The sequence below is a fragment of the Esox lucius genome, chromosome 16, assembly GCF_011004845.1.
Source record: "Esox lucius isolate fEsoLuc1 chromosome 16, fEsoLuc1.pri, whole genome shotgun sequence".
Classification (NCBI taxonomy): Eukaryota; Metazoa; Chordata; class Actinopteri; order Esociformes; family Esocidae; genus Esox; species Esox lucius.
In genome coordinates, this window is record NC_047584.1 from 4,821,032 (window position 1) to 4,841,743 (window position 20,712).

Genomic DNA, 20,712 nt, shown 5'->3' on the forward strand with positions numbered 1-20,712 from the left:
GCACATATTGAGGAACACACACGGGTGATACATGAGGCCCCAGGGGAGGCCAATCGCTTTAGCTCAGGGCCACATCAGGATTTTTGAGGGCCACATTTGTTTTGTAATTTGTTCATCATAGATGATTTGCAGACCAGAAAAGGGAAATAATTCAAACATTTACACAGTAGGTCCATTATAATGTCTAAATAATTAAAATTCAGATTCAGATGAATAAGAATGGGCTGGTGAGTTATGTTTTACTTCCCCTCAAAAATATTTTGTTTACTACCATGGGCCAGATGGAAGTGCCTTGTGGGCCAGATTCGGCCCGCGAGCCTTAGTTTGTCCACCCCTGGTCTAGACACCATGATTTGGATTTATGTCACACTTCACCCTGGCTTAATACATTTCTGTATTACTTTGGACGAGCTTCTACCGGTCATGTTTGTGAGTAAGGTGTGGTACGAACGGTCTCTGGCTCAAACACCTGAATTGGACGAAGGGTAATAAAGGGTTTTAGGTTGATGTGTCTCGCTCTTTCAAAGATTCTCTCTCCTTCTCTTTCTCTCACACACACACACACTTCAATTCTCTTTCTCTCACACACTAACTCTTTCACACTCTCTCACTCTCAGTCTCTCTCTCCACAGACTCCCTGTCTTCTCTCTTTCTTGCAGACGGTCTGTCTCTCCTTCCCCCCTCTCCTTCCATTAATGTGAAGGTTGTCAGACGGTCTCTCCCTCCTTCCCCCCTCTCCTTCCATTAATGTGAAGGTTGTCAGACGGTCTCTCCCTCCTTCCCCCCTCTCCTTCCATCAATGTGAAGGTTGTCAGACGGTCTCTCCCTCCTTCCCCCCTCTCCTTCCATTAATGTGAAGGTTGTCAGACGGTCTCTCCCTCCTTCCCCCCTCTCCTTCCATTAATGTGAAGGTTGTCAGACGGTCTCTCCCTCCTTCCCCCCTCTCCTTCCATTAATGTGAAGGTTGTCAGACGGTCTCTCCCTCCTTCCCCCCTCTCCTTCCATCAATGTGAAGGTTGTCAGACGGTCTTTCCCTCCTTCCCCCCTCTCCTTCCATTAATGTGAAGGTTGTCAGACGGTCTCTCCCTCCTTCCCCCCTCTCCTTCCATCAATGTGAAGGTTGTCAGACGGTCTTTCCCTCCTTCCCCCCTCTCCTTCCATCAATGTGAAGGTTGTCAGGCGGTCTCTCCCTCCTTCCCCCCTCTCCTTCCATTAATGTGAAGGTTGTCAGACGGTCTCTCCCTCCTTCCCCCCTCTCCTTCCATTAATGTGAAGGTTGTCAGACGGTCTCTCCCTCCTTCCCCCCTCTCCTTCCATTAATGTGAAGGTTGTCAGACGGTCTCTCCCTCCTTCCCCCCTCTCCTTCCATTAATGTGAAGGTTGTCAGACGGTCTCTCCCTCCTTCCCCCCTCTCCTTCCATCAATGTGAAGGTTGTCAGACGGTCTCTCCCTCCTTCCCCCCTCTCCTTCCATTAATGTGAAGGTTGTCAGACGGTCTCTCCCTCCTTCCCCCCTCTCCTTCCATTAATGTGAAGGTTGTCAGATGGTCTCTCCCTCCTTCCCCCCTCTCCTTCCATTAATGTGAAGGTTGTCAGACGGTCTCTCCCTCCTTCCCCCCTCTCCTTCCATTAATGTGAAGGTTGTCAGACGGTCTCTCCCTCCTTCCCCCCTCTCCTTCCATCAATGTGAAGGTTGTCAGACGGTCTTTCCCTCCTTCCCCCCTCTCCTTCCATCAATGTGAAGGTTGTCAGGCGGTCTCTCCCTCCTTCCCCCCTCTCCTTCCATTAATGTGAAGGTTGTCAGACGGTCTCTCCCTCCTTCCCCCCTCTCCTTCCATTAATGTGAAGGTTGTCAGACGGTCTCTCCCTCCTTCCCCCCTCTCCTTCCATTAATGTGAAGGTTGTCAGACAGTCTCTCCCTCCTTCCCCCCTCTCCTTCCATTAATGTGAAGGTTGTCAGACGGTCTCTCCCTCCTTCCCCCCTCTCCTTCCATTAATGTGAAGGTTGTCAGACGGTCTCTCCCTCCTTCCCCCCTCTCCTTCCATTAATGTGAAGGTTGTCAGACGGTCTCTCCCTCCTTCCCCCCTCTCCTTCCATTAATGTGAAGGTTGTCAGACGGTCTCTCCCTCCTTCCCCCCTCTCCTTCCATTAATGTGAAGGTTGTCAGACGGTCTCTCCCTCCTTCCCCCCTCTCCTTCCATTAATGTGAAGGTTGTCAGACGGTCTCTCCCTCCTTCCCCCCTCTCCTTCCATTAATGTGAAGGTTGTCAGACGGTCTCTCCCTCCTTCCCCCCTCTCCTTCCATTAATGAGAAGGTTGTCAGACGGTCTCTCCCTCCTTCCCCCCTCTCCTTCCATTAATGTGAAGTTTGTCAGACGGTCTCACCCCTGCTGTGACTGCTACACTCCGGTCCAGTGAAAACGTGCTCCAGGATAAAAGCAAGCAGCGCCTTCGTAAGTTTCGGATCGGGGGTGTAGAGTAGGGGGCCATAAGAGGAGGGCTCCCACACGTGGACCTGGTAGTTGTGGGCCGTCAGGACATCGCACAGAGACAGAAATGCCTGGGCATGATGGGTGAAAGGGAATTGGGGACGAAGAGAGAGGTAGCCCATTAAAAATATGTTTACTGCCTGTCTGCTGTGCCGGTTGGACAGAACTTCTTGGGAGTACATTGATTGCAACGTGGCAGACCAACTCAACACAGTGCAGCTGAAGTATCTGATTTGAAGGCTAATAGCCTCGCTGCGAGTCCTACCTGCTCCTTAACTCTCTGATTGTCGTGGGAGAGACAATGTAGACACTTCTCGCACAGCGTCCTCAGCTTACTCCTCTGGGCAACTGCCTTCTCCTGCACACCCACACACACCAAAGTCATGGCAGATAATACTTCAAAACAAAATACTGCCATTTAGGTCCAGGCACATAGCCCAAAAATAATCCCTCAGACAGTGAAAATGAAAAGCTGCATTACGATGTATTGTATAATGACAATGAATATCGTCCCAAACTGTATAAACGTTCTCCTCCGGGGAGTATTTAACTGCACACAGTTATATCAGTGTTCACCCGTGTAGTCAGATTTTCTCCACTTGTGTTGAGGTTCCATAGAACAGAGAAGCTTACACACTGCAGGGCCTCCACTGTCACCTGTGGGGGGCAATTTGATCATTTTATTATACAGGTTAAAAGGTTATGTTAAATTCAGGGCTTGAGTGCGCCACAAGAAGCTGCATGCACATATATTTATATGTAGTTATAAATTGTTCGGTCATTATTATACGTTTTATTATTATTATTATTCTCTGTCATGCAATAAAATGCAAATTAATTACTTAAAAATCATACAATGTGATTTTCTGGATCTTTGTTTTAGATTCCGTCACTCACAGTTGAAGAAAAATTACAGACTACATGCTTTTTAAGTGAGAAAACCTGCGAAATCGGCAGTGAATCAAACTTGTTCTCCCCACTGTAGAAACCTGCCAGCGACAACAATATTCATATCAGCTGAACTAGGGTTGCCTGGTTTCTTTTCTGGTTTCAAGGTCTTTTTGTTTTATTTTTATTTCCTCTTCTTTGGTTGGACATCCTGACTACTAACGGCATTGTCCATCCATCCATCTTCTTCCGCTTATCCGGGGCCGGGTCGCGGGGGCAGCAGTCTAAGCAGGGATGCCCAGACTTCCCTCTCCCCAGACACTTCCTCTAGCTCTTCCGGGGGGACACCGATGCGTTCCCAGGCCAGCCGGGAGACATAGTCCCTCCAGCGTGTCCTAGGTCTTCCCCGGGGTCTCCTCCCGGTGGGACGGGACTGGAACACCTTCCCAGGAAGGCGTTCCGGAGGCATCCGAAAAAGATGCCCAAGCCACCTCAGCTGACCCCTCTCGATGTGGAGGAGCAGCGGCTCTACTCTGAGCTCCTCCCGGGTGACCGAGCTTCTCACCCTATCTCTAAGGGATCGCCCGGCCACCCTGCGGAGAAAGCTCATTTCGGCCGCCTGTATCCGGGATCTTGTCCTTTCGGTCATGACCCAAAGCTCATGACCATAGGTGAGAGTAGGAACGTAGATTGACTGATAAATCGAGAGCTTCGCCTTGCGGCTCAGCTCTTTCTTCACCACGACAGACCGATACATCGACTGCATTACTGCAGAAGCTGCACCGATCCGTCTGTCAATCTCCCGTTCCATCCTTCCCTCACTCGTGAACAAGACCCCTAGATACTTAAACTCCTCCACTTGAGGCAGGCACTCTCCACCAACCTGAAGTGGGCAAGCCACCCTTTTCCGACTGAGGACCATGGCCTCGGATTTGGAGGTACTGATTTTCATCCCCACCGCTTCATCCACACTCGGCTGCAAACCGTCCCAGCGCATGCTGAAGGTCCTGGTTAGAAGGGGCCAACACGACAACATCTGCAAAAAGCAGAGACGAAATTGTGTGGTCCCCAAACCTGACACCCTCCGGCCCCTGGCTGCGCCTAGAAATTCTGTCCATAAAAATTACGAACAGAACCGGTGACAAAGGGCAGCCCTGCCGGAGATCAACATGCACTGGGAACAAGTCTGACTTACTGCCGGCAATGCGGACCAAGCTCCTGCTTCGGTTGTACAGGGACCTGACAGCCCTTAGCAAAGGACCCAGGACCCCATATTCCCGAAGCACCCTCCACAAGATGCCGCGAGGGACACAGTCGAATGCCTTCTCCAAATCCACAAAACACATGTGGATTGGTTGGGCAAACTCCCATGAACCCTCCAACACCCCGTAGAGGGTATAGAGCTGGTCCAGTGTTCCATGGCCCGGACGAAAACCACACTGTTCCTCCTGAATCCGAGGTTCTACTATCGGCCGTATTCTCCTCTCCAGAACCCTGGCATAGACTTTCCCGGGGAGGCTGAGAAGTGTGATCCCCCTATAGTTGGAACACACCCTCCGGTCCCCCTTCTTAAAAAGAGGGACCACCACCCCGGTCTGCCATCCCAGAGGCACTGTCCCCGACCGCCACGCGATGTTGCACAGGCGTGTCAACCAAGACAGCCCCACAACATCCAGAGACTTGAGGTACTCAGGGCGGATCTCATCCACCCCCGGTGCCTTGCCACCGAGGAGTTTCTTGACCACCTCAGTGACTTCAGCCCGGGTGATGGACGAGTCCACCTCTGAGCCCTCATCCTCTGCTTCCTCAATGGAAGAAGTGACAGCGGGATTGAGGAGATCCTCGAAGTACTCCTTCCACCGCCCGACGACATCCTCAGTTGAGGTCAACAGCTGCCCACCTCTACTGTAAACAGCGTTGGTAGGGCACTGTTTCCCTCTCCTGAGGCGCCGGATGGTTTGCCAGAATCTCTTCGAGGCCAGCCGATAGTCCTTCTCCATGGCCTCACCGAACTCCTCCCAGGCCCGAGTTTTTGCCTCCACAACCACCCGGGCTGCAGCCCGCTTGGCCTGTCGGTACCCGTCAGCTGCGTCAGGAGTCCCACAAGCCAACCAGGCCTGATAGGACTCCTTCTTCAGCTTGACGGCATCCCTTACTTCCGGTGTCCACCACCGGGTTCGGGGATTGCCGCCTCGACAGGCACCGGAGACCTTACGGCCACAGCTCCGAGCGGCCACTTCGACAATGGCGGTGGAGAACATGGTCCACTCGGACTCAATATCTCCAGCCTCCCTCGGGATCCAGTCGAAGCTCTGCCGGAGGTGGGAGTTAAAGATCTCTCTGACAGGAGACTCGGCCAGACGTTCCCAGCAGACCCTTACAGTACGCTTGGGCCTGCCGAGTCTGTCCAGCTTCCTCCCCCGCCATCGGATCCAACTCACCACCAGGTGGTGATCAGTTGACAGCTCCGCCCCTCTCTTCACCCGAGTGTCCAAGACATACGACCGCAGGTCAGATGAGACGACAACAAAGTCGATCATCGACCTGCGGCCTAGGGTGTCCTGGTGCCACGTGCACTGATGGACACCCTTATGCTTGAACATGGTGTTCGTTATGGACAAACTGTGACTAGCACAGAAGTCCAAGAACTGAACACCGCTCGGGTTCAGATCAGGGGGGCCGTTCCTCCCAATCACGCCCCTCCAGGTGTCACTGTCGTTGCCCACGTGGGCGTTGAAGTCCCCCAGTAGAACAATAGAGTCCCCAGTCGGAGCACTTTCCAGCACCCCTCCCAGAGACTCCAAGAAGGTCGGGTACTCTGCACTGCCGTTCGGCCCGTAGGCACAAACAACAGTGAGAGACCTATCCCCGACCCGTAGGCGCAGGGAAACGACCCTCTCGTTCACCGGGGTAAACTCCAACACATGGCGGCAGAGCTGGGGAGCTATGAGCAAACCCACACCAGCCCGCCGCCTCTCACCATGGGCAACTCCAGAGTGGTGAAGAGTCCATCCTCTCTCAAGGAGTGTGGTTCCAGAGCCCAAGCCGTGCTTAGAGGTGATCCCGACTACCTCTAATCGGAACCTCTCAACCTCACGCACTAACTCAGGCTCCTTCCCCGCCAGCGAGGTGACATTCCACGTCCCTAGAGCTAGTTTCCGTGTCCAGAGATCGGGTTGTCTAGGCCCCTGCCTTCGACTGCCGCCCGATCCTCTTTGCACCGGCCCCTTATGGTCCCTCCTGGGGGTGGTGAGCCCACGGGAGGGCGGCCCCACGTCGCCCATTCGGGCTGAGCCCGGCCGGGCCCCATGGGGGAAGGCCCGGCCACCAGGCGCTCGCATACGAGCCCCAACCCCGGGCCTGGCTCCAGGGTGGGGCCCCGGCTGCGCCATACCGGGCGACGTCACGGTACTCATAATTTTATTCATCTAACGGCATTGTGTATTTTTAAATAGCAAAACATTTCTCTAGTGAGAGCATGCAGTGAGATGCTTCCTGTGCCCTCCTTGGCCCCCCTGAAACACTGCTTGCAGCTTTAATTTATATTGGATTGCAATATTTTGGTGCATCGTTCTCATCTCAGCAACACTTGTGCTGACGAGACAAATCGACTGGAAGTTCAGTTTCTTCAAGCAAGACTCAATTGCATGGCGCACTGCTTCTGCTTAATGTGGCATATTTCAATTGATTTGATTGATTGATTGACTCTTAATATATTTATAAAAATGATAATTACACTGGATAAAAAAAAGAGTTAAAACATTGTATAGGGCAGGGGTGAGTACAACCTGGCCAGTGGGATGGGGCTCATTTCAGCTTGGAAATGTAATGTTTTAAGTAAATTACATTTATGGTTTTAAAGCTGTTCTTTAAAGGTCTATAACTACATTAAAAAAAGTATATTTAAATTATAACAGACCTAAACATTTTCAATAGCTGCTCTTTTTCTGGCGTGTATATTACAACTATCAAAAGAAAACAGCCCAGAAAGAAAATACATGGCATTTTTTTAAATCCCTCTTTAGCCAAAATGTTCCATACCTCAGCGGGTAAACCACCATGCTGGATGTTTCCAGAGAGGAGAGGAGAGACTTGCTCGTACAGACCCCAGCCAGAGAGGTCCTGGGCACTACAAGAAAGAGCAGAAGACACACATATACATACACACAAACACAGATAAAAAAAACTCAACAGAAACATCTTATATGTGAATGTTATTTTTATGTCCTGTTTCTGTCTATACTTTGCTTTTGAATATTCTTTGTATTGTTTGTTTTTCTTATTTGTTTTTAAATGTATGCATGAACCTTTCCTTAAAAACATATTTGAAACAACAAACATGTTACGTAGTATTTACTTGTGGAAAGCAGTGAGTTTTTTCAGTGTGGATAGCATCTGCCCTGTCCTATCCTCATCAGCTGTGAAGTTGCCGTCCTAACAGGAAACACAAGTAAGGAAGAAACATGGGAATGGATACTTCTCAATCGCCACTCAGCATTGAACTCACCTGACTATTTGTAGGTTTGAGTTAAGGCTAGCACCTCTGCACCTACCTGCAGTGCATCACCCATCAGCTTGGCCAGTCTGTCTACCCAGCATTGGACCACTGTGTCTCTGGCTGGTCTAGCCAGGGAGTGCCAGGCCGTTTCCTCCCCGCACAGGCTGAGGTACGAGCGGGCAGCTGCCTCCAGGACCGCAGGGTCCGTGTGGAGGTCCACAACAGCTCCCATCTCAGACAGCAATCCAGCCAAAGCCTGCAAGGAAAGGTGACAGACAAATACTATACAGAAATTCACATATGATTGCAATTTGCTTTTCATGAAGACTACGTCAAATTGCAAGATGGTTATAGACGTCATGTTCAAACAGGCTAACCTGTTGGGATCCTGCACTGGAAGAGTCCGGGTGGAAGTACTGAGGAATCTTTAACAGGGATGCGGCACTCTCTGGGCTCCCTGAATACTAGGACATTGACCTAAATCATTAGCATCATATCACAGTACCAACACCCACCATCATTGTCCTTGATGTGATTGGTCAGCACATAAGTTCATTTGAATAAAAGTCCCAGTGTATGCTTTGTACATTTTTGATCCATTTTTTTTATTTATTTAAATATAATGAATGGATTTGTATTTATTTAACAGAAACTTTTCTGGCCCTTAAATTGCCTATTACAGTCACGTGGGTATTAAGAAGCAAATGTTGATATAATTTGAGTGGGTTTTCAGGTCTGAATATTCGGCTCTAGGAAAGACAGCTTGAGGAAACCATAGCAAACAATTATCCGAACCATACCTGCTACCTGCTAACCTGTCCAAGTGAATATAACAAAGTTATCCACAAATCAGATTTTGTTTCATTAATATTTGTTTATCTTGCCCACTTGCTCAACCTGTACATGTCAAATAAAACCCAACACGGTTTCAAATTGACTACAATACAAACTGTTTATTGCTTTTCATTTCACTCATTAAAATGCTAATCAATTCATAAACTTTTTTGACATGGATTTTTCTGTTTTTCTTTGTTGTTATTCTGTCTCTCACTTGTCAAATAAACCTAGCATTAAAATTATAGACTGACCATTTCTTTGTCAGTGGGCAAATGTACAAAATCAGCAGGGGATCAAATGCTTTTTCCCCTCACTGTATAATGGCCATGCAACAGGCCTATACATTAATTGTGCTAGATTTTATATACAGTATGTGATGTACTGTGGGCTGAAACTAGTTAGGTTACAGGCTTAATATATTACCCGTTGCAATAGAAATTCACATTTGTGTATGCTTATTTGATGATAATCTTGTTATTTGGTAAAAATCTATTTCAGGCTTAGGTTTAATGCAAAACCTTTGATGTTTGTGTTAGAATTGGGGTTAGGTTTGTTTAGGAGATCAAACATGGGTGTGTATTTCTCACCTCTGTCAGTAGCTGTGGCAGGAACTTGAGAAAGTGTTCAGTAAGTCTACCACAGTCATCTAGCTGAGTCTTCTTTTCTCTAGCAATAACAATCTGTCACAAACAGATTAAAACAAATATAACATTAGCGATAAATTTGATATGTACATTGAAATCTACATAATTCCTAAACTGACTCACTAGAACAAAAAAAACACAAAGACGTCTGTAAGAGCTTCAGCCCTATCTAACACCTCTTACCCTCTTGCATGTGCTCCTTCCGGCCAGCAGGGGTCCCTCTACAGCCTGACGCACAGACGCAACCAAAACCTCTATAACCAGCGACTGCTCTCCTGCACAAAGACCTGAGGGGACAAGAACATTGTTTGATAACATGCAAACACATTGTAGAGAGAAAACATTCAAAATGATTCATATTAACTTCTAAATAAAAATGGTCCTGATGAGCACAGTGGTTTAAATCACTGCCTTGCAATATTGCCGTGTCATTGTCACAGAATATTCAAATTCTGGTTGTGGGAAACTGACCGTGAAATACATAGAATTTTGTTCTTTGTAACCATGACTATATTTTTTTCAATTGAAGTGGTTCTTCAACCAGCAGACCTGAAACCACCACCGCAGAGATTTGATTAGTACATGGCTATACAAAAAGGACAAGAGGGACGTGAAAAAGATGTACTCAATATAAAACATGAAAGAATTGGTTGCAGATAGTTGACTAGCATTGCTTAATATACTGATATGAAAGAAGACATGCAAAACCAAATGAAAGGGTGCATAAAGTTTCACTTCCTTCAATTCAAACAACAAACCAAAATGCATTTGCATTGATTGTGTATGCCTTCACATCTATATGTTGTACATCTAAAAAGTCTACATGCTTTTGAAACAACTACACACTAAACCTCATACTGAAGTGTAACCAAAGTAAATGAATATGGTTCTTATAATTTTAGAAAAAAAATAATCTCTACAGTCCAACCAAAAAAGCATTTTACATGACAGGGGTATGCAGACAGGATGAAAAAGGGAAATGTGAGGCCCCAGAATGGCAACAAAGCCATCATATGTAAACTCACACCTTGAGTTGAGGCATCCTGCAGCAGTAAAGAGGTAAGCGACGGCCAGTCTTTCAGCATAGCGCTGGCAGAGTCCCAAAGACTATCTACCAGGTAGACCATGTGCTGATGGAGCTAGGAAGAGAATACGACCATTGAGGCAAGACACATCAACTATGGGGCAAGGACACTTCATCACTTGTCCCTCGTCCATCCTCTCCCTGACCATCTGAAAGCCACTCCATCACTTGGAAGAAACAAGCCTTAAAACCCACTCCAACAGCCTTTATTAAGGCATTGTCCCAATCTAAAATATTTTTATCTCCAAGCCCACTATTGCTATTTCACATGCCTTGATTTTAAATGTAGATTTTACTTTATATACTTCAAAAATTACATTTAAAAAGATTAAACATCCACAGTAGAGCTTTCAATAACTTTGTAAATATAAGATACATGAATGAAACACATACGTTATTATTCAAATATTATTAACCTTTGCAGATGTGGAAATATATAGCCAAACATGAACACAATCTCTTACCCCGCTATCCTGGTAGAAGTGCAGCAGGGCCCTCACTCTGTCTGCCGTCAGCTGTGTGTGTATGTGGTGCTCACTCGTCCCCTCTCCGAGGTCAGTTGTTTCAGCAGGGCAGCATATCAGCCTGACGGGAGATATAAGGAAAGAATATACACACCTTTTTGCCCATTAGAACAGTTTCCACTAGATTCTACAGCCAAATCAAAATTATGAATAATTTTTGGGGGGGGCATTCGTCTGAGGTTTGAGTTAGGTGTAAGGTTATCAATCGGGATAAGGTACAGTGGATATAAAAAGTATACACACCCCTGTTAAAATGCCAGGTTGTTGTGATGTAAAAGAATGAGATAAAGATAAATCATGTCAGAACTTTCTCCACTTTTAATATGACCTATAATGTGAACAATTCAATTTTTAACAGGGGTGTGTAGACTTTTTATATCCACTGTACTGTAAGGAGTAGGTTCAAATTAAACATTTTAAAGGAGAGACAGAGCAGAACTGGGCTCAAGGGCACAACGGAAGCAGTGAGTATACTGATTCAGGCACTTGTGGCATTCTAGTTTCAGTCTCATTTCGGTTTACCCCATTCACACTAAAAATGATTGACAGGCCACCTGATAATGCAGAGCCTATGGCTCACCCACTGACCGCGTGTAGAGCAGCTCTCCGGCAGTGACAGCCAGTGGACGGTGTGAGGAGTACACCAGCTGGAACAGCTGCTTGTAGTCCTCCGCAGTGAGAACATCATCCGTTGACCTGAGGGTTGGGTTGAGAGGTCATAGAGACATTGGGTCAGGAATCACAGCTGTGAGTCCCCCGGGATTGGTCTCTTTCAGCATTGTATACCTAGATTTGGCAATATTTCACAATTCATCTGTCAGGCTCCTTGGGAAGCACTGATGGACAGCAATGTTCAAGAGCAGATTTAGCTTTATTCTTGCCAACATACCATACAGACCAGATTTGTGGAGTGCTTGGGACATTGTTGTCACATGTGCACATTAAAGCCTGTAGTTCCAATTGGCCTCTTAGTCTGTCTATTAAATGTCCTACTTGCTCTGTCATCCAGTTTAAAGGGATGGCATTATCTAGGCAGGGTCTTGGCTTTGTGGCGTAAATCTTCAGATGTTTAGAAATCTTTCAGGAATGAACAGCGCTTTGTATGCTTCTGTGTCATTAACAGAGAGACAGAGAGAGACTCACTTCTGTGTCATTAAGAGAGAGACAGAGAGAGACTCACTTCTGTGTCATTAAGAGAGAGACAGAGAGACTCACTTCTGTGTCATTAAGAGAGAGAGAGAGAGACTCAGTTCTGTGTCATTAAGAGAGTGACAGAGAGAGACTCACTTCTGTATCATTAAGAGAGAGATAGAGTGGGACTCACTGGGAGATGAGTGTGAGTAGTCTTAAGGTCTGAACTGCAACCTCATGGTCCTTATCAAGAGTCATGGAGATCAACCGGTCCTGTAGGCCACAGACAGCATTCAGTTAACACACACAAATCATATAGATACACTTGTTTAAGTGTTTCTTCAACGAACAGACACAGATTAAGCCTAGTCTTGATTTTTTAGTCGCAGGCTTAATCTGTGTCTGCGATACCGGCCCTAACTGACATACAGAGTACATGTGTACAAAAGCTCAAACACATGAAATGCTTCACAGCTTGGGCTCCTGTTTGTCTTATGAAACATTTGCTCAAAATGATTGTAGACGTCCTACAGCTGCAGGTAAACTCTACCGTCACTCAGAATGAGTACTTATTTCAGTCAGGCCCTGTACATATATTTTATATATTATATAATTTACTGCACCTTGAAGCGGCTGTTGAAGAGGTCTAGTTTGGGCAGGAGGACCGGGTCTCCATATAGACCCTGTAGGCCCAAGACACACTTCAGACGCACATCAGGTAGCTGGATGGGGGTTGAATGAAGAAATTTAGGAATACATTTTTAGGAATAAAGCCATTAAGGAATAAAGCAGTACTGTCTTCATTCTGTTGCTCTAAAAGCCATGATCTCTTGCAAAATACACTGCAACTCAAGTTCAACTTTCCCATGAAGCCATATTGTACATTAGAGTGACAGTTGATTTTAATGCTCAGGAAGGGTGATGTCGGTAATGTAGTGACTCATATCTGAAACATATGGTTAGGTTCTGTAACTGTGACAGTAAAATAATATGTTCTAACTCAACAGACTTTCAGAAACAGGATATGCTGACTAAATAAAGCCAATTAGCACATTTATCTCTGCCGGTAAATATGGTTTTGCTAAGTTTATTAAATGAGACTTAACCTTGTCTCTTCTGAAATGTACATTTAAAGATTTGAGTCATATTGAAGATTGTTCTGAGCCAGAACAGCTTAAAATAGTGAGTGCATATAGTATTCTCATGCCGGCCCCCATCGAGAATCAAACCCACAACCCTGGATGAGCTCCATGCTCAAACCACAGTGCTACACTGGACTGAAAAGTATATTCTATAAGCTGAAAAATAAGCTGTATTAGCAACCTAGCAAGCTTTGTCAAACCAGAACTTATGCAAACTCTTGAGTTTTCGGCATAGCAACAAACGCACTCTGAACCACACCTGCTACCAACTTAGTAAAGCAGATCTTATACTGTAAAAACAAATTAACACAGTTCAATCACCAATCAGATTCTATTCCATCTCCATGACCTGTCCTTTTGCAGAAGGGCCTGTATAATGCACAGTATATTATACGTTTCTGGACCACACAGATAGATCCTTTAGATCAGTGTTTTTTAATCCTGGTCCTGGGGACCCAAAGAGGTGATATAAGAAACACTGCTTTAGATCATTCTGAATAATTATTTTCCATCTACACAGTCAATCATTTCCCTGGCCAGTGTAACCAAAAGTAATAATATAAGTAACAGCAGCGCTGCCACAAAAGGATGCCTGGCAGAAAATAAGTGACAAAAGTCAATTAGTACGTGATGTGGAATGATTTTATGACCAAACAGGCCTACACACATGGGTGATTCATTAAGTTTTTTAGTTTTTTATAGAGTACTTTTATTGCCACTCTAATGATATTAATTGTCAAACCTATAACCTATATTGTAGCAGCCTACAAAATGCCACAATTGCAATGGTACAATTGGCCCATTACATAGCCAATATAGTAACAGTGTTTTATTCAATTCATTAAGTGCTTTTCAAGACATCACATATACTATAGTTGTAACCCCTTGGGAGCAAAGCGATTAAAGAAAAAACACAAACACAACATCATAGACGGTCACCAGATCAGGGAAGGCTGTAACAATAATTCATTGTTCTAAACTACTGAAATATTGTGCTCATCATTTGACTCCATAACTTCCAAAAACCAGACATTCAAGCACCAAAAACTCAGCAACTTCCTCATCTGGCTAGATGAAGCTGGATATATACAGAGAAACCTCAATTAGTTTAACATGTGTTCTGGAATGTCCAAACTACATCAATATGTTGTTGTGATTGCATTTCTGTTTACCTTGTCATGCATCATCCAGCCCATGTATTTGAGGTAGCTGTCAGTCAGAAACACCGGACTGTAAAGTTTCATCCATATTGCCAGCTCCTCCATACACACGGATCGGATATCTGGAAGAACATCACTACAAAGGAAAATAAATCATCACACATGTGCACTTTGGTACACATGTACATGCAGACACACACCAAAGATACAGTAAAAGATATCTATCAACATTTTTTATAAACACCTAAGAGTCAACTTCAAGTCTAAATAATCAACTTGACAAGTGATTGAAAGTAATAAAAGAAATCCCTTAAATCTTGGTTTGCCCCAGACAACGTAGAGTACTGCTTACCGGTATCTTTTCAGGAAGACTCCTTTGAATATGGCATCCATCATGTTTTCTATCTCCACCCTTTTATCCTGTAGCTGAGGTTGCATGTAATATGTAGTGTTAGCATTACACACAATCATTTGATTTACACTAATGCTAACCCCAAAAACCTAAACTTAAACCCTACCTATATTGTAATGTTTACTTTAAACAAGAAATATTCATTTTGTGCAACATGGCAAGTTTGTGGGCATTTTTGTTCCAATTTACAGAAATGTGTGTAAGTCACACACTGCAAAGGGCCACACAATTCCAAATTAAAGCCATTTACCTGAGCTTATTTAAATATATATATATATATATATATATATATATATATATATATATATATATATATATATATATATACACTATTGAAGGATACACAAAGAAAAACTAACACAATGAACTTGTGTTAATACAATGAATGTATTTTGTGCAGCCTCCCTGAGAATTCAAAATGAATTTGCTTTGGAAAAACGGTTGGGTGACAAGTGGGTTGTAATCTTGTTTGCGCAGTGTTAAAGGGGAAAATCGCACAATATCAAAAAGATTTACTTGTGCAGTAAGCCCACGAACCATCTATGGAGGAGAGGTTTGAAAAAAGGTCAACTTCAAAACCTGTGACATTTAACACGTAAAATGTGCATGGCATGTACATCAATCGATTTGGCTTCCACAATTTTGTGTTTTTGCTGTGACGACACAAATTTTTCACACAGACATTTGTTATTTCACAAAGTTCTATCAAATTGCGTTAGTGGAGGGATAGGTGACCTTCTGACATTGCTCTCGCTGAGTGAGATACTTGTATGCAAAAATTACTTCATTCGATTATTAGACAAATATTAGATTCTCGCTTTTATTTCTCTTTTAACTTGGGGGTCATTATTGTGCAAAAGATAACGTTTATCCTAATCAGTCATTTTCCCGAAAGTACAGCACGATGTATCATGGTGAATCATTATCATCATCTGTTTATATTTCTCAACACTCATAATTCTATCCATTTTGACTAGATTCCCTACATTGTTGGCTGAAATGCACCCGAAGACCATGACATTCACCATTGTGTTTCACAGAAGGCTGCAGACAGCCATCAATGTAACAACAAATAGTGCTGTTTTTGTGAACCAAAAAGGAAATGGAAGTGACCTTTAACTACTGTTCATCAGATGTAAACATACTTTTGTGTCACCCCTGCACACACACAGCCTTACCTCTGTGACCTTCCTTTGAATTCTCTCCAGTCTAGTTGAGTTGCGTCGTCCAGACGTCTTGGCTCTCTCCACCTCACCCAGTCGCTGGCTGTTCTCTATGCTAACAGTCAGGCTGACGGCAACTCCAATCAGAGAGCTCAGCAACTTCATTGCTATGGGGGTCAGGGACACAACAGGAAGAGGTCAAACAGAGTCAATAATAGTGTCAAGTGCATTTCGTTGTACTGTACTTGTACTGTTCAATGACAATAAAGTTGAATCTAATCTAATATCCAGATGGGGGCTGCTACACTGTTCATTCGAATGCTAACAATAAAGCTATCTTTTGTCATTCAAATATGATGTATCTACTATTAGGTAGGTCTGTATTTGTGTGTGTGGGGGTGGCAGGGTTTACTTGTCCTCAGCATAGTAAACCATGGTAAATTAAGTGAAATTACATTTGGGCAGTCCTCACATACTAAAGAAGTTTTAAGATTAGGTGTTACAGATAGGGCTAGGGTCATGGTTCTTATCAAGGTAATCAATTATTGGTACATATCAGTATAATCACACTAACATATATTACTTTGAGTGTGTGAGATCTGCCATTTTAGTGTGTGCTAATGTCACCTGCCAGTGTGCAGGTGTGTCTGAAAGCTCGTACGCCGGAGTCGGACAGCTCGGTGAGCAGAGAGATTACAGTATCCATGAGGTAGCTGTCAAAGATCACGCTGTACTGGCACTGGGTTACCAACACCGACACAAACTCACAGAACTCACTACGGAACCGTCGCCAGTATGGACCCGTCATGGTGAGAGGATATTCCCCGCTGTCCTACAGACAGAGATGGAGAGGGGGAGAGAGAAAGAGAATAATAAAGAAAGTATTTCTCAAACATCTGCAAATTATCAACCTTACAATACAAGCAGCGCTTTAACCTCTATTAATGGAACATATTGTTTGTGTCAGAAACTGACCATGTCCATGGGCCATGTGACCGTGAGGATCCAGGGGAAGGCCAGGAACTTCTTATACTGCAGCCCTGAACACTGACACACACACACAATTAGAAGAAACCGTTTGTAGACAGTTTGAGACAGATAAATCATCATGTTGATGACAGTATAGGCAGTGCCTTAGAACCCGGGGCTAAGCTAATCTGGAAGGATGTTTTAAGCCCTGATGTTGCAATGTCACTGCTAACTGCTAGGCCGTGTCGGCTGCACAAATCAGGGGCCCCCAACTCAGAAACATCTGAAGAAACTTCAAACACATGTCCTCCTATCCAGTAGCAATGACACATTTAGAGGATGCTGAGTTTCTGCTTTCCATCAATGTTAAAAAAAGTGAGTGAATGAACAACTTCTCAATTTATTTTATTTTTTTACAGACCCGTGACAAAAATACAGATGAAAAGAAGCACAAAGAACAGAAAAAAGACAGACTCAAACCTCATCCAATTCCTCCACCATCTTGCTCATGACGTCGCCCTTTCTGCTTTGGAACATCTCAGCCGTCACCAAACCTGAGTGGGATGTAGAAGTGAAGTGCTTTGTGATAACCGATTGTTGCGTGTGTGTGGGTGTGTGGGTGTGTGGGTGTGTGGGTGTACATGCATGCGCCTACGAGCCTTTGCAACCAGAGCACTGGATGAAGAAGCTGACGAGATCCAAGAGGGCAGAGTCTCTGTCCGCAATGTATGCCTCAATCCAGTCATCAACTACAGCCTGCAAGGAAAACAGTCAAACTCCCACTGTATGCATAGAGCCAGACACTAGACTAGGTCAATAAGTTCATCTTGCTCGTACCTGCATGGCACTCCTGCCCATGGTGACTACCTCAAACAGGGTGACGGCCTCAACATCCCCCCGTTTGGGGTAGCTGTTCTGCGCCCGACCCAGGCCGCCATTGGTCGTCTTGGTGTGTCTGCGCTTGGCATTCTCCGAGCCCTCCCGTGCCCTCCTTTTCCCTCTCTGTAGGATTGCATATAGACATTACCAGAGCCACAGGATACTAAACAGCTATATACAAAAAAAATGGCTTAGAATAGGGCCATTGTAGCAATTGTAAATAATAAAGCATGTTTGATATACTTATGCAATTACCATAAGTATTAGTATCCTATTTGTATTTCTATGGTTTCAATAACAACCAAGTGTTTACTGACAAAACAAATGACCAGGATTGAGTTTGGAATATGTAAATGACCAGCAGTAATACCGGAATATGTAAATGACCAGCAGCGACATTGGATTAGGTAAATGACCAATATGCGAATTAACTGCAGTGGAATTGGTATACATAAATAAGAAGCACTCACCACGCTCTTTTCTCTGTTCTCATTTCGGGCTCCGCCCACTGTGTGACGGACAGCTCCAGGTGGGTTTGTGTCCACAGCCAAGTTCTCACTGGGGAAGTTACAGGTGATATTGATGGACAACTACAGCAGAGGGCACACATGTAATAACAATAGAAATAATAATAAAGCCCTTATGACGCTTGATTTAGAAACAGACAGTCAGTCCCTTGGCATGATGATCCAGGGCAGTCATGCAGCACATACAACTGAACAATTTCTGCATCGAGTGTCAATACCAGTGGCAGCACGAGTGATCTTCTGGCAAGCTGCTATCTGCAAGTGGCTATAATACTGCCACGACAAATGCACTAACTTGACTGCAAGGCAATTTCAGCTTTAGCCAATTGGTTATTGTGTTATTTGCAAGAGAAACAGAGTAGAGCTGTTGAATGGAGCAACTGTTATGCACTAGCCACTAGCTTTTCACAGTCAACTTGAGGGATAGTTTGCAGAGAGCAGGTAGTCACCAGTCGGCCTGGTGTTACAAAGTGCTCTTACTTCTGCACTGAGGACCTGGAGGTGACTGTAGGTTCAGCTATCATCTTTTCACACCATCTTCACACAGGAGATGCAGGATGTGGTGTGTGTTCCAGGGGGGCACTATCAGCGTACTTGGGTCTGGTGATGTTTCAGAATAACAGCTGTTATACAGGGGAATCAAAGTGAGGCTTAGGTCTCTTTTACAGTTGAGCCCTGTATTACAACAATAAAAACATGAAAAATACACAGACAAGTGAACACATCATTAAGGGTAACAATCACAAATGGTTGTCACTAATTTATCAGACATTTTAACTGCCTTCTTGGGACCAGGGTTTCTCCTCATGAGTAATGCAGTGGCAAATGCAGTGGACTCCTGAATAGCTTGGTGATTGAATGTGTACACTAGATACAGTGGACTCCTGAATAGCTTGGTGATTGAATGTGTACACTAGATACAGTGGACTCCGGAATACCTTGTATTTGAATGCGTACACTAAGTGTGCTTTTATTTACTCTATAATTCCATATAAATGAGAATATGCAATAACAAGTTGTGTGAACTTAACATAAACCTAAAATGACTTTCTACTTGATTGAGCTTAATTTGTAGCAAATATCTGCATCAAGCTAATGTATTCTACGGAGCATAAGTATGTGTATCCTGCACCGTCGCCTATTATTATTCCGAATTAAACGTAAATCGCCACACAGCATAGCAGTCAGCCCAGACTTCCTGATAATAAAAAAGAACAAACATGCCCAACTAGTCATTGGCTGTCTAACTGCTGATAATCATAAAGAACACAGTGATTGGAGGTTTCGAGAATCATTTAGATTTAACATGGCTTAAGGTGCCGTGACTGAAGGCATTTCCCATCCCCCTCGTTTCGTTAGTTCATTCCGACAGAAATCGAATAGCCAGGGTACCGTACTATATGCCTTTTGACATGTGTAGTAGGTATAGTTATATGTTTATTCCTTCGTTTCTTTGCCAATGTTTTTACAAGAACGTTATCTGACTACAACCTCGATCTCACATGATAGTGCTTAGAAGCTGACCGGAAAGCTTAGTATGTAATACAGAACATGTCAAATACGCTTCGTAATAAAATTCTGAAAATCTATCCAAATAAAATATAATTTTCTTACCAAAGGCGTGTTGAACGCTGCTATGATCAATGCCATGACCCTAAAGTAATAGTGCCATCCAGTGGAAATACAGCAAAATAACAAAAAGCAGGAGGAGCTTAAACAAGTAAAAAACATAAATAAAGTAGATGTCTAGGTAGGTTGTTACCGGGTTTTCAATCACCAGGTGAATTATAAACTAAAACTTGTTTGTAAATATAAATATGCATGGAATGTTTCCAAGACACCATTCCCTTCATTACAAATTGAACTAACTGAGAACATGGCTGCCATTTTATCAAAATAATTAGTTCCTGACAGGTTTACTGGGAATATTTGCAAGAATATGCATTGCATCCAGTCCCATCCACGTTCCACCAAACCTTGCACAGAGGTTCAGACTGACTATAATTACCCTTAAAAGTGTAGGTCTTCCTTTAGAGAAATTGCAAAGAAAGCCTCAGTGAGTAGTTTCCTGCACCATCAAAAGACACTTAGAAACTGGAGGAAAGGTCTGGCTAAAAACTATGTGATAATAAATAGCTTCATATGATCACTATCCTTAAATGAAAGACAGTTGTTTTGCATGATCAGTCATATTTTCAAAATCAATGCCAAAATGTCACAATATCTGCCAGGGTATGCAAACGTATGAGCACAACTGTACCTATAAGTGTGCTATGGTCACAAGAAGCAGACCTCCTTACTCTACCTGGAACTTAAAAAAAAAAGAGCTGGATGGCTTTCTACCATAGAGCTCATTTATTGTGAA

At 44.2% G+C, this 20,712-nt stretch overlaps 1 protein-coding gene across 7 annotated transcripts in view; it reads right to left on the reverse strand.

Annotated features, from left to right (window-relative positions):
* Nucleotides 1–20,023, reverse strand: part of si:ch211-269e2.1 (cohesin subunit SA-2) — a 33,423-nt gene extending 13,400 nt beyond the window's left edge. For 4 of the 7 annotated variants that reach the window (XR_829394.3, XM_020055003.2, XM_010901378.4 and 1 more), the window contains exons 1-25: nt 19,962–20,023; nt 18,828–18,947; nt 18,291–18,378; nt 17,779–17,943; nt 17,601–17,697; nt 17,422–17,495; nt 16,948–17,019; nt 16,600–16,804; nt 15,988–16,139; nt 14,750–14,823; nt 14,410–14,533; nt 12,719–12,817; nt 12,289–12,368; nt 11,553–11,660; nt 10,905–11,025; nt 10,384–10,495; nt 9,540–9,643; nt 9,300–9,392; nt 8,253–8,339; nt 7,931–8,131; nt 7,735–7,811; nt 7,419–7,506; nt 3,048–3,146; nt 2,755–2,847; nt 2,386–2,560 (exon numbers count right to left, since the gene is read on the reverse strand). Coding sequence is in view for 6 of the 7 variants with exons in the window: in XM_020055003.2 (XP_019910562.2) it covers nt 2,386–2,560; nt 2,755–2,847; nt 3,048–3,146; nt 7,419–7,506; nt 7,735–7,811; nt 7,931–8,131; nt 8,253–8,339; nt 9,300–9,392; nt 9,540–9,643; nt 10,384–10,495; nt 10,905–11,025; nt 11,553–11,660; nt 12,289–12,368; nt 12,719–12,817; nt 14,410–14,533; nt 14,750–14,823; nt 15,988–16,139; nt 16,600–16,804; nt 16,948–17,019; nt 17,422–17,495; nt 17,601–17,697; nt 17,779–17,943; nt 18,291–18,378; nt 18,828–18,871 (2,632 nt within the window). In the remaining variant the exon portion in view is untranslated. Of the gene's footprint in view, nt 1–2,385; nt 2,561–2,754; nt 2,848–3,047; nt 3,147–7,418; nt 7,507–7,734; nt 7,812–7,930; nt 8,132–8,252; nt 8,340–9,299; nt 9,393–9,539; nt 9,644–10,383; nt 10,496–10,904; nt 11,026–11,552; nt 11,661–12,288; nt 12,369–12,718; nt 12,818–14,409; nt 14,534–14,749; nt 14,824–15,987; nt 16,140–16,599; nt 16,805–16,947; nt 17,020–17,421; nt 17,496–17,600; nt 17,698–17,778; nt 17,944–18,290; nt 18,379–18,827; nt 18,971–19,961 lie in introns of all 7 variants that reach the window. The other 3 variants (XM_010901379.4, XM_010901377.4, XM_010901376.4) reach the window with 3 other exon arrangements.
* Nucleotides 20,024–20,712: the final 689 nt, after the last annotated feature.